The sequence below is a fragment of the Notamacropus eugenii genome, chromosome 2, assembly GCF_028372415.1.
Source record: "Notamacropus eugenii isolate mMacEug1 chromosome 2, mMacEug1.pri_v2, whole genome shotgun sequence".
Taxonomy (NCBI): Eukaryota; Metazoa; Chordata; class Mammalia; order Diprotodontia; family Macropodidae; genus Notamacropus; species Notamacropus eugenii.
This window is the reverse complement of record NC_092873.1, coordinates 342,716,152-342,729,733: the sequence shown is the minus strand read 5'-3', so window position 1 is coordinate 342,729,733 and position 13,582 is coordinate 342,716,152. Positions and strand designations below refer to the sequence as shown.

General features: G+C 44.0%; 1 protein-coding gene across 2 annotated transcripts in view; it reads left to right on the top strand.

Moving 5' to 3' along the window:
- QRICH2 (glutamine rich 2) overlaps positions 1-5,924 on the top strand; it is a 28,704-nt gene extending 22,780 nt beyond the window's left edge. The window contains exons 16-20 of one of the 2 annotated variants that reach the window (XM_072645789.1): positions 249-449; positions 1,416-1,566; positions 2,144-2,228; positions 3,891-3,992; positions 5,691-5,924. In XM_072645789.1, the coding sequence (XP_072501890.1) occupies positions 249-449; positions 1,416-1,566; positions 2,144-2,228; positions 3,891-3,992; positions 5,691-5,797 (646 nt within the window). In that variant the 3' untranslated portion in view covers positions 5,798-5,924. Of the gene's footprint in view, positions 1-248; positions 450-1,415; positions 1,567-2,143; positions 2,229-3,890; positions 3,993-5,690 lie in introns of those variants that run through there. The other variant, XM_072645790.1, reaches the window with a different exon arrangement.
- Positions 5,925-13,582: the final 7,658 nt, after the last annotated feature.

Genomic DNA, 13,582 nt, shown 5'->3' with positions numbered 1-13,582 from the left:
AGGGCTTCTGACAGAGGTTAGTTCTGTTGTCTAGAGGAACTATCTCCCTGTTCTGGGGTCTGAGTAAAATTTCAGGGAGCTGAACTAGGAAAGTGGAGTATCCAGGAATGCAACCCTATCCGAGGCTCAGAAATCACTCCCCTGGTTCCAAGTTCAGGTTAGGGATAGGGGGAAGAGACTGGACCATGTCCCACAGCTTGCATTAGAACAAAAGCTAACAACCCCTCTCTCTTCTCTACCACCCCCAGCATGAGGTTGGGCACTGCCTTCCAAAGAATGGAACTGGGACAGCTGGAACGGAGTGTGGGTCGCCTGCATTCCATGCACACCAAGATGCTGATGGACATAGAGAAGGTACAGATCCATTTTGGAGGCTCAGTCAAGGCCAGCAGCCAGATGATCAGGGAGCTGATCCAGGCCCAGTGCCTTGGTTCCTCCTACTACAAACGGTATGATGGATGATGGGAGGGCAGTGTCCCTCCCCACCTCAAGCTCTGTACGATGAGGAGCTGGGTTTAGGAAGGAGAGTGCTTAGAGATGAGACAGAAGTCCTTGTATAACTCTTACCATTGTGATAAAGTGTTTGGAATGTTCCAGACACCACAAGGGTTCTTATTCAGCCTGTGATCCCCCAGGGTTCTGCTGTTGAGTAGATGTCCAGACACACATGGTCTTACGCTGGTCACTGTGGCCTTGTTATGGCTTTCAACAATCAGGACCTCCTGCTCCCTACCATGCTGCTGGGGAAAAAATGAAAGAGGAAAAGCTGTCTATCCAGAATAACAGGGAAGATGAGAGGGATCTAGTCAGTTTTCTTTGCTCATTTTTTTCTCGTATACTGTGTGTGTGTGTGTATATGTGTGTGTATGTGTGTGTGTGTGTGTGTGTGTGTGTGTGTGTAGTTTGAATTTTTTTTGTTTGGGGTGTGTGTCACTCAACCAATTAACATTAAACACCTACGTGCCAGGCACTGTACTAAGTGTAGAAGATACAAAGAAAGTAAAAAAAAATACACACATATACATACATACATTTACACACACACACATACATGTGTATATATATATATGTATACATATACATATATATACACACATACATGTGTATATATATGTATATGTATACATATATATGTATATATACAAATAGTGTGTGTGTCCCCAGTTCGCAGTGTTTCTTGACCACAGCTCTCCTGACTGGGATATGACCCTTGTTATGCCATACGCTTGCCAATTCATGAGCCACCCCCTCCTTCCTTCTATGGAGAAGGGAGCATAGAGTAGCCATCAGTCTCCTGACTCCCCGAAGAGAGCTGTTCAACTCCTCTCTTACCACCTGTGCAGGGCAAACAGTTCATCCTGCTCCATCACTCTGGTTACGGTTCCCTTGTGACCCATGGCTGGTATCTTTTGCAGGATTCAAGATATGCCAGATTACTCCTATGTGTCAGTGCCACGTCGTTGTGGTGGTAGTCATACACTTACCTTCCCCTACCGCCGCTATGCCCGCTTGCAGCACTTGGCTCAATGTGTCTTCCCTACAGAAGATGTACAGGCCTCCTTGAAGGTACGAGGGTACTAGCTGGGCAGAACTGCACAGGAAGGGGGCAAGGGGAGACAGGACTTAACTGCCTTAGAACCACAAACCTTAAGGTATGGAAAGCACTTGTGTCTCTCAGGCTTCACTCACATTTCCCTTGTTCTCATTTCCCTTGTCACTCTGTCTTTCTAAAGCTATGTAGATGATTTTGTTCATGCAGCGGGTAGGAAGGGCGAGGAGAGAGTTGTAGGGACGTCCCTACAGTCCCTCTACCTTTCCTCTAGTCCAGGGGTTCTTAACCTAGGATCCATGAACTTATTAAAAAAAATTTATAACTATATATCACTGTTAATTAATTCCTTTGTAATCCTGTGTATTTTGTTTTGTGCACATGAAAACATTATTCCATAGAGTTTTTTGTCCATGACACAAAAATGGTTAAGAACTCCTGATGTAGATATGGATGGCTGATGTAAGGGGTCCACAGGGTTTTTTTTATATGACACAAGAATGGTTAAGTAGATGTGAGTGACTGATGCAAGTTGGCAGTGTGAGGATGGGAAATCTTAGGTACCACCATGGTAATGAAGGTATGTCTTTGCAGCATGAGGTAGACATCTTGGGCCTGGACGGACATATCTACAAGGGACGTTTGGATACAAGGTTGCCTGAAATAACAAACAAGGAAAGTGAGTATCCAGGTGGCACAGAATCACACTGTAGAGTGGGCAATCAATCACTGGGTGTAGTGTTTCTTGACCACAGCTCTTCTACTAGGAAGATTAGGCAGTACCGCGGAACACCAGATCTCTGGGAAATCAATTATTAAGCAACTACTATGTGCCAGGTACTATGCCAAGCACTAAGGATACAAAAAGAGGCAAAAGACAGTCCCTGCCCATAAGGAACTTACAATCTAACGGGGGAGACAACATGCAAACAAATGATATATGTGAGCAAGCTATATACAGAATAAATAGGAAGTAACAGAGAGAAGGCACTGGGATTAAGAGGAGTTAGGGAAAGTTTCCAGTAAAAGGTGGGAGTTTATTGGGACTTAAAGGAAGCCAAGGACGTCAGTCGTTGGAGCAAAGGAGGGAGAATGTTCCAGGCATGGGGGAACAGCCAGAGAAAATACCCAGAGCTGAGAGAGGGAGTGTCTTGTTCATAGAATAGCTAGGAGGCCAGTGTTCCTAGATGGAAGAGTACGTCAGCGAGTAAGGTGTAAGAGGACTGGGAAGGTAGGAAGGGCTTTGAATGCCAAACACAGCAATTTGCAGAGTCCTAGAAGTGATAGCTATTGGAATTTACTGGATAGGGAAATGGTGCAAGAGTTACACGAGCATATCTGCATTTAGGAAAAATCACTTTTGTGGCTGAACAGAAGATAGATTGGAGTGAGCAGGTAGACTTGAGGCAGGCCGACCCACCAGCAGCCTCTTGCATTAGGGGTGACTCTGTGAGAGGAGAGAAAGGGGTGTATTGGAGAGATGTTGTAGAAGAGAAATTGACAGAACTTGGCTTTGTCTCCTACTGCCCAGAATTATCCTCTCTCTACCCCAAACTCACACTCTCAACATACAAAAAGCGCAGATTTCCCATGGCGCAAGCACAGAGATTAATTAATAGGGACAGATCATGAAACCTCTACCTCTCCGCAAATATGGGGAAAGGCTCATATGCTGGTTTTCCATCATACAAAGTTTAGACAGTAGTACAAGTAGTACAAGAGTCAAGACTTTGAGTTGGGAGTTCAAATCCTAGTTCTGTTATGTACTAGCTGGATGACCTGGAGCAAGTCACTTCCTTGCTCAGCCTGTTTCCTTCTCTGTAAAAGGAAGTAAATGGACTAGATCTTCTCTAAGAGCCCTTCCAACTCTAAATTTATGATCCTGAGAGCCATATTCTTTGCCCTTGGGGTTACTGTCTAATGGGGCAGCTAGGTGGCATGGTGGATAAAGTGCTAGGTCTAGAGTCAGGAAGACTCATCTTCCTGAGTTCAAATCTGACCTCTGACACTTAATAGCTGTATGACCCTGGGCAAGTCACTTAACCCTGTTTGTCTCAGTTTCCTTATGTGTAAAAGGAGCTGGAGAAGGAAATGGCAAACCACTCCAGTATCTTTGCCAAGAAAACCTCAGATAAGGTCACAAAGAGTCAGACATGACTGAAAGACAACTTGTAAAAGCAATTACTAACAGGAAACAAGACAGCAGGCCCATATTCATCCGCTTCATAGCTGTCCCCTTCACCCATGGATCCCTACAGGTTACCACGCCTACCTTCATGCTTAGCCCTGACCCTCTCTTCCCTACTGCGTGTCTTCCTCATACCCTTCCTGCTACATCCAGGTCCTCTGAAGAACAAACCAAAGAATCTGTGTCCTGTTGGGCAAAGCAGGCAATCCCCTTCAAGACCGCAGAGCGCTCAGATGCTGGTGGCTTCCATGACAAGTAATTCTTTGGCTGATCCTCCTGAATTCCTTCTCCTTCTCATCCCCAGCCCTGGGCCCCTTGAGTCTGGCTCCTCCCCATGGACTCTGGCACCTTGGGGAGGGAGGGAGGCAAGGCAGGCAATGGACACTGGAAAAAGAGAGTGTTCAAGAGCTGGAGGGTCAAGATTGGGCTTGATTGGGGTAATTCCTGGTCCTGGATTCTGTAGACAATGTGCCAAATTTTGCCTCAGGACAGTTTTTTTTTTTTTTGGAGCTTGGTTGGTATAAGCTTTAAGTGGTGGTTGAGATGTGGGGATGGGGAGGGGGAATGGAGGGGTTATGGTTCCTTCCACAAGCCCCAAAACAACAAGGCACTTCCTTGTCCATAAGATTTCCCAAGAGCTTTCAGGAGCAGTGTTGTCCAGAGTAACTAAGAGTAAAGTCCAGAATTAAGAGAAAAGGAGGTGTGTGTGTGGGAGGAGGATTACAGAGGCAAACTGAGGTTTGATATAAGGAAAAACTTCCTGATTGAGTTATACCAAAGTGGAATTAACTAGCTGCCTGGAGAGGTGGTAAGTTTCTCTAACTGGAAGTGTTAACTGTAATAGGTTATGAGGGGGATTCTTACCCAGTTACAGGCTGGCTGAGAAGATTTCTGAGATCCTTTGAACTCCAAGGTTCTGAGATTCTGGGACCCAGGTGGCCCTTAAAGGAGACTCTTCCAGAAATACAGAGAGTAGTGAAAAGAACACTGGACTGGGGAACAGGGTCCCTGCATCTGCTCTGATACGAATTAGCTGTGTGTCCTTAGATGAGTTAATTCCCTTCTAGGTAAATTGAGAATGTTGGGCTAGATGAGAGAAAATGTCCTGCGGCTAGAAGTTGGGGATTGAGCAGGCCCAGTGGAGCCCACAGCCTGGGACATCTGGAGAAAGGGAATAGTAACTGACAGATGGTCAGTCATATTCCTAATTCCCAGGTCTCTAACACGGCTTTAGGCTGTGCTGATCCTCCCTAGGGAAGGTATATTTAAGGAAGAACCCTCGTGGTAGCTCAGTCATCTTCATACCCACTGGAGGTTTGTTTTTTTGTTGGGCTTTTTTGGGGGGTCAATTGGGGTTAAGTGATAGGATCACACAACTAGTAAGTGCCTGAGGCTGGATTTGAACTCAGGTCCTCCTGACTCCAGAGCTGGTGCTTTATCTACTTTGTCACCTAGCTGCCCCTCTACTGGAGTTTTAAACAACATTTAGTGGAATAGATAAAAATAAGTGAAAATAGGGCTCCACAGAAATTCCTATACCGACTAGTATAAGTTTTACCCAAAAAGAGATCTCTAAAAGAGTTGTTAGGGTCCACTGATTTTGTATTTCACAATGGATAAAGAGGTCCGTTTGACTTTTTTGTTTAAGTTAGGTAGGGGGGCTCAGAACTTAAAACTTGTACCACCATAAACAATGACTTTATCTTTACCCTAACTTTGCCTTAACCTTGAGGTTTGCCATACAACCCTGTGCTCATTTCTTCGGTCAGTATGGCCTTGGTGAGACTACTAGACAAACCAAAGTCCCTGCCCCACTGGGCCTACTAAACGGGGAATTCCTTAGCATGTGTTTCTAGTGTAATTCTTCCGGACTATGCCCCCTCTCAGAGATTAACTAGGTAGTATAGAGAAGGCGTCAGCAATCTTAACCCCTGTTGTTTCTTGTCTCTCTAGACCAGCAAACAAAGGGCAGACCCGTCTCCTCTCAGGGGCGCCTCACACAGTTTAATGCCACACATCCACCAAGCCCCACAACTGTTAACCCCAGTAACCTCCCCTAACAGTTTAGAGGATGTTTACTGAGGTGTAGATGGATCTCCTCTACTCTGCCCTGGAAGAAGATCAAGCAGTGATACCCTGGGCACATACCTTCATGCACGGTACTTGCCAATAAATGTTTGCGAAGAAGATGGCTGAGTGTTTATGTTCAGCCACAAAGGGTGGGGGATGGATGAATATATGGTAAAGGTCAAGATGGCACTTCCTTAATTCAGATAACACAAAACTATTCTGCAATCACCAGAAACCACAGAACAGAATGGTATAATAATGTATTCTGAAAAGCAAAGGAGTTCATGATGCAACCCAAAGAAATGTAGTTTGCAAACTTGAGTCTAATCAACAATAAAATAGGATGGATATTCATTAAAAAGATATCAGAAGCATCCCTACAAAAGAAAATGTAGAAATGGGCAGATTATTGGCTTTTCAAGCACATTAAAAACAGAATCAAAAAACAGCAAACAAATGTAGCAGCCAAGGGAAACACAAGAAACAAAATAAATTACTCCTGAAAAAAAGAAGGAAAATAGAAAAAAGATACCTAAGGGATTAAAAAAAAACAAACCCAAATTCTACAATACGGAAAGAAAGACTATTAAGAGATTTTTTTTTTCTTTTATTTGAGGCAATAGGGTTAGGTGACTTTCCCAAGGTCACACAGCTTGTAAGTGTCTGAGGCTGGATTTGCATTCAGGTCCTCCTGATTCCTGGGCTGGTGCTCTATCCACTGCACCACTGTCCCTATTTCTTTCTAAAAAATGCAAAGGAGACAAGAATGAAAGTGGATCCTAAATAGAAGTGATGGTAGAGGAAGAGGACTGAAACACCATAGATTAAACCTTGCCAAAAATAAAAAAATAAAGATGGCACTTCCTTGCTGCTACTCTAGCCTGAAAGTTCTAAATTTATAGTCTCTTTGAGATAGACTATCGAACCCTGAGATACATTCCTAGACAAATGCAGGGTGAGGTTCTTCGTAATGGTGGTGATAAGACGTGCCCAACCCACTTTGCACATTTCCATGTTATGGTGACCTAAATCATACTACCTAATGACCTGCAGTTATTGGAATTTGAAGTTCTTCCAGTGTGCTCAGGGTTCCCTACCTAGGAATCTATGGGTCCTAGTTCCAAGCTGGAAAGGACCTCAGAAACCATCTCATCCCTGGGTTATTTGCCCTGGTTCTAATCTTCCATTTCCATTGGGGGTGCTGACTTCCTCAAGTTGAATGAGATGGACAAGGGCAGACCCAATGTTGTGCTGCTTGTGGGCAAGATGCTGAGTGGAAGGGGAAAGAGGGCAGCTGCTGGCACTTTACTGACCATCAGCTTAGGGCCACTCAAAGCATGTGTTGATTTCCAAATTCCAAAAGTACTTGGAAGCTGCTCTCACTCTCTGCCCCTAAGTACTCTGCTCATAGGTACAGCCTACTCTGGAAGGGTATCTGGAAGGGTACCAGGTCTATTTCCCCCACAGCTCCAGCAGAGGGGCCTTAGGCTTACATTTTTAGCCTGCACTTTCTCCTCTCTGCCCTCCTCACTGTTTGTTCTCTCTACCCCTACAGCCCAGCCCTGGGTCAGAAGGAAACATTTAGGAGTGTGAACATTCCTGTCTGGACACTTCCCTTGCCCCTCACCTCCTCCCCAAAACACCTCCACTGGGACGGTGGCAGGGAGGGGCTCATAGAGTTTGTCTGACATTCACATTTCTTGGCTCCCTTGGGTCACCTTCCAGCCTCCTACCTAACAGACCTTCCATACCATGGCTGAGGAACCGCCCAGGTTAGGGGGCCATGATGAAGGATCAACTGAGTTCCATTAGATTTAATGGAGAGAGGATTCCCAAAAGAGCTGTTCCCATGAGAGGGGACTGAGGTCCTAGGCCATGACAAACTACTGTATGCGCAAGGTACCCTGCTAGATGCTGGGGATGTACAAAACTAAAACAAAATACCCTAAAGGAGAAAACACGTCCATGTAAAATGTAAGGCCATTTGAAGAAGAAACATCAGGGAAGGCTTCACAGACCCCTTTTCACCTCCAGTTATCTCCTACCATGCTGCAACTAGAGCACAGCCCACTCTATCCAGCTCTTGCTCTGAGGTGTATTCAAAATCAACTCTGCAAGGGTCTTGTCAATGACAATATGGCTCCACTCACTATCCCTGGAACTCCCAGACCAAAACACCCTTCCTTGGCCACCACCCCTCTATATGCTGTCCTCTTCCTGCTCCCCCATTAGAATGTAAGTCTCTAAGGGCAGACAGGATCGCTCTTGTACGCAGTACTCAGCACATAGTAAGTATTTTGTTGTTGTTCAGTCTTTTCAGTCATGTCTGACTCTTTGTGACCCCATTTGGAATTTTCTTGGCAAAGATACTGGAGTGGTTTGCCATTTCCTTCTTCAGCTCACTTTTACAGATAAGGAAACTGAAGCAAACTTGCTCAGGGTCACATATCTAATAAGTACCTAAGGCCAGATCTGAACTCTGGTTATGCTTCATAAATGCTTTTTATCCATTAACTAGTTTATTCATGCATAGAGGAAATGGGGATCTAGGAGCAGTTAAGTGAAAGGTAGACTCGGAGTCAGGAAGACCTGAGTTGGATCTGGACTCAAGACACTTTATGAGCTGTGTGACCTTGGGTAAATCACTTAACCTCTGTCTGTCTCTGTTTCCTTATCTGTAAAATGGGAGTACTTCAAGAGGGTTGTAAAGATCAAATGAAGTTGTCGGCATAGAGCATTTTACAAACCTTGGAGCTATGTTAATGCTAGCTATTGTTTTTCTTTTCATCTGACCTAGTCTCGGAACTAAGCATTAAAAGAAAACAAGGATTGGAGAAGCATATGTGAATTCCAGTCACTGGGACATCCTATGGAGATACGTGGCACTGGGAGACAGGGTGTAGATTCCAGGTAACTGCTGATAGCTCAGTTTGGTTGACGCAGAGTTTATGAAGGATAATTAGGAGCCAGGTAGTTAAAGGCCTTAAATTCCCAGCTGAGGAGTTTGTGGTTTATTCTAGAACCACTGGGAGCTACTGAAGACTTTTGAGCAGAATGACACCATGACCTGTTCCTTAGGAAGAGTATCTTGGCAGCTGTTTGGAGGCTAGATTAGAAAGGGTAGGTATTGGGTACATACAGAGATCCACTTGTAGATTCCTGCAATACTTCATGTGAGACATGAGTATCTGAATTAAGGGAAAAACATAGTTAAGTAGAGACAAGGGGACAGAAGTGAAGACGTAGAAGTATTACCAAGACTTGACAGTGACACAGTGAAGGAGAAAAAAGAATAGGATGAGTCAGGGGTTATGAATCTGGATGAATGGAAGCATGGTGAAGCCTCAACAGAAATAAGGAAGTTTGGAAAATGGGTAGGAGGGGGAGTTGCTTACTCCTGAAACATACTGAGTTTGAATTGCTGACAAGAAGTAACAATGAAAGGCAGCTAGGTTGCTCAATGGATAGAGTGCTGGCCCTGGAGTCAGGACAGACAAATTCAGCCTCAGACACTTACTAGCTGTGTGACCCTGGGCAAGCCACTTAATCCCATTAGGAAGAAAGAGGGAGGAAGGGGGAGAGGAAGGGGGAGGGGGAAGAGGAGGGAGAGGGGGAGAGAGAGAGAGAGAAAGAGAGGAAGGGAGGGAGGGAGGAAGAGAAATAACATTCAGTTAACAATGCAAGACTGGAGTACAGAAGAGAGCTAAGGGTGGGATGGCTGCTAAGTGGCACAGCCAATGTTTGATTTCTCATTTTCCTGGCCTCAGACATTTACTAGCTGTGTTACCCTGGGCAGCTCACTTAACCCTGTTTGACTCAGGTTTTTATTTTTCATTCTCAAGTTAAGAAATAAAATACACATTTCCAAAACAAAATAGAATGTTAAAAAAAAAAAAGGATTTCACATGAAACTGAAAATCTATTATGTACAACTTGCTTTTCCTTTTAAATATCTTTGCCAAGAAAACTCCAGATGGAGTCACAGAGTTGGACACTACTGAACCACAACAAAGGTGGGATATATAGGTGGGAGAGTCATCTACATAGAACTGATCATTGAATCCATGGGAGTTCAGAAGATTACCATGGGGAAGGCACATGTAGAGAAAAGGAAATCCCATAACACTCATACTAAGGGAACTGGAGGAAGAGAGGGCAGATGGATGATGATTAATAAGGGGAATGAGACAGAGCAGAGGGACAGATGGGGCGGAGGACCAGGAGACAGCAATGCCATGGAAGCCAAGAGAGGGAGGGTGGTAGAGATCTTTCAGGAGAAGGTAAACAATAGCACTGAAAACTGCAGAGAGACCGAGGAAGAGGAGCACTGAGAAAAGGTCATTGGATTTAGCAGGATCATTGGTTACCTTGGAGAGAGCTGTTTCAGTGGAGGGTTGGCTCAGCAGTCAGAATGTAATTGATGGAGAAGTGAGTGGGGGATGAAGCCTCTTTGAGGCTTGGGCCTTCCATACTTTCCCCTCCTCAGCAAAGGACCTCACCTCAAAACTTCACTGAGAAAACTGAGGTGATTGTTTGGTCAGCATCTCCCCCAAACTCCGTGACATCATCCCTCACTCTCTTCTTTTTTTCCTCAGTTTCTGACAATGTGGGGGCCCTTCTTCTTGCCAGCCAAACACCTCTCTGCCTTGCTCTTGACCTCATCCTCTCTGGCAAATTGCATCCTTAAATCATCCCTTTTCCTGTCTAATTTTCAGTCTCTCTCCAAGTTCCTCCCTTGTTGCCTACCAGGGCAAGGAACAAGCAGTTACTGTGCTTTACAAATATTATCTCGATTCTCTCAACTCTGGGAGGTACTTGCTATTATCCTCATTTCACAGTTAAGGAAACTGAGATTAACGGACTTGTCCAGGATCACACTGTCAGGTCTTCCTGACTTCAGCCTTAGTGTTCTATCCTCTGGGCCAGTCAGCTGCCTCGAAAAACAAATCTTTTCCACCTTTAAAAAACTTCACTAGACCCTTCAGAGCAAACTCTCTTCCTATGTCTCTGATCTCTTTTTCAGCCAAACTCTTAGAAAAAAAGCTATTTACAGTTATCCCTTCCACATCTTGACTTTCTCAATCATGGTTTCCATATAGTGTGGATCAGCATAAGAAATCAAATGGAAATTTTTTGGGAGTTTTGTGGAAGCCACAGATGACACAGAACCTATGACCAAAATACTTAACACAAATTTTACTGTACTGTAAACAGTACATAAAAGAAAAAGTAAAAATTCAGATTTCTCTGGTATGAAGGGAAGGCCAAAAAATTTTATGGGGATTTTCCAGATCTTGGGGGCACTGTGCCCTTGACCCCTACGATGTGTAAGGGATAACTGTACTTTCACTGCTCCTACTTCCTCTCCTCACTCACTTCTCAGTCTTTTGATTTTGGCTTCCCACCTCTTCATTCCTCAGAAACAGCTCTCCGAAAAGTTACAAATCACTTAACTGCTAAATCTAATCGTCTTCTCTCAGTCTCATATTTCCTGATCACTGTTTCTTCCTGGATACTCTTGCTTTATCCCATTCGATGGCCCCATCAACTCACATGGGTTTAATTATGTCTGTACACATAATACCCACATCTATATGTCCAATACCAGTCTCTCCCCTGAGCACCAATCTCACATTTATTGTTCTTCATTTGTTTCAGTCTTGTCCCCCTTTGATCTTCATGATCCCATTTGAGGTTTTCTTGGTAAACCATTTCCTTTTCTAGCTCTTTTTACAAATGAGGAAACTGAGGTAAACAGGGTTGCCTAGGGCCACACAGCCAGTAAGTGTCTGAGGTCACATTTGAACTCGGGTCTTCCTGACTCCAGGCCCAGCACTTTATCCACTGCATCATGACTATCCCCCAAACTAGCTAGCTTCCCATTATATTACCTTACATTTTTCAATAGGTACCCAATAGACATCTCAGTCTCAACATATCTAAAACAGAACTCATTATCTTCCCCTCATACTCATCCCTCTATTGAACTTTGCTATTCTATCAAGGGCACTGTCATCCTTTCAGTCTCCCAGGTTTATAACCTGAGGGTAATCCTCACTTTTTCCCCTGCTCATGCCACATAGACAATCAGCTACACGATTTCTTACTATTTCTACCTTCACATCTCTGGCAAGTATCTCCTCACTACTCATACAGCTACCACCTTCGTCTAGGTCCCCAACACCCCAGGTGGTCTTCATGCTTCAATTCTTTCCCTGCTCCAATCTATCCTTCAAGCAGCTGCCAAAGCAATTCTCCTAAAGCAGGAGTCTGATCATAATACACCCCCTCCATTTCCATGACACATTCAAGAAATTCCAATTCAATAACCTCTAGGACTAAGTATCTATTCCTCTTTTTTGGCTTTTAAACATTTTCCCAATCTGACTCCATTCAATCTTTCCACACTCATTCTACATTATTCCCCTCCAAACAGCCTAGGCATGATCCAGACAAAATGACCTTTTCCTATTCCCCAACTATGGCATTCCAACTTGCTGCCTTTTCACCAGCTATCTCCCATGTACTCCCTTTTCACCTGTGATTCATAAAATTCTTCCCTTCCTTAAAAGGCAGCTCACGTGTCACCTCTTACAGGAACTCTTCTTTAATCATCCTTCCAACGACTGGATCCTCCCTACCTTACATTTGCTGTTATTGTCAGTCATTTCAATCTTGTCTGAGTCTTTGTGACCCCATTTGAGGTTTTCTTTCTTCTTAATAATTAATTTATTTTAGTTTTCAACATTCATTTCCATAAGATTTTGAGTTTTAAATTTTCTCCCCCTTTTCCTCTTCTCCCCTCCCCAAGATGGCATGCAATCTGATATAGGCTCTACTTATATATTCATATTAAACGGAACACATTACAATGAATAAGAGGAATCATTTGGAGTTTTCTTGACAAAGATACTGGAGTAGTTTGCCATTTCCTTCTCCAGGTCATTTTACAGATGAGGAAACTCAGGCAAACAGGGTTAAAGGACTTGCCCAGGGTCACACAGATGTGTGTGCGCCTGTTGCTGGATTTGAATTCAGGCCCTCCTGATTCCAGGCCTGGTGCTTTATCCACTGTACCACCTAACTGCTCCTACCTTATATTCAACCACCATTTATTTTGCTTTCAGACTTGCATAGTCTCACTCAGGGAAGATAAACAGAGTGGAGGCAGTTCTATTGCTTTTAGCCTAGCCCAGAGCCTGGAATATATTAAAAATTAATAAACGCTTGTTGATCAATTGATTTCTAGGAGTCAGAAAATGAAAGGGAAAGATGTAGGACAGTAACCTGAGGGGATGTCAGGATTGAGGGTTGGTTTTTTTGTTTTTAAGGATGGGGGTAAACCTGAGCATATAATCATTGATTTACAGCTATAAGGAACCTCAGAAGGCAACCCATCCAAACCCTCTCATTTTGCAGATGAGGAAACTGAGGCCCAGGAAAGATAAAGTGACTAAGATCTCACAGGTAGATAAGCAGAGCCAGAATCCAAATCCATACCCTCAGATGCTATACCCAACAATACTCCTTCCACTGTCCCATCTTCCTGAATGTTGTAGGCCTCTGGGAAGAAACCAGTAGAAATGGAATGGTTGAAGAGGAATAAAAGAATCCCAGGGAAGATCTCAGAGGAGAAGGGAGAGAATGGGGATGGGAGAACAGAGCAACTGGCTTTTGAAAGGAAGAAAGGTGAAGACACAAATGAAGGGTTTTGAGGTAAGGCAATAAGACAGACAGCTGAGAACACATGGTCTTGGTTTTTTCAAAGGAGTCAA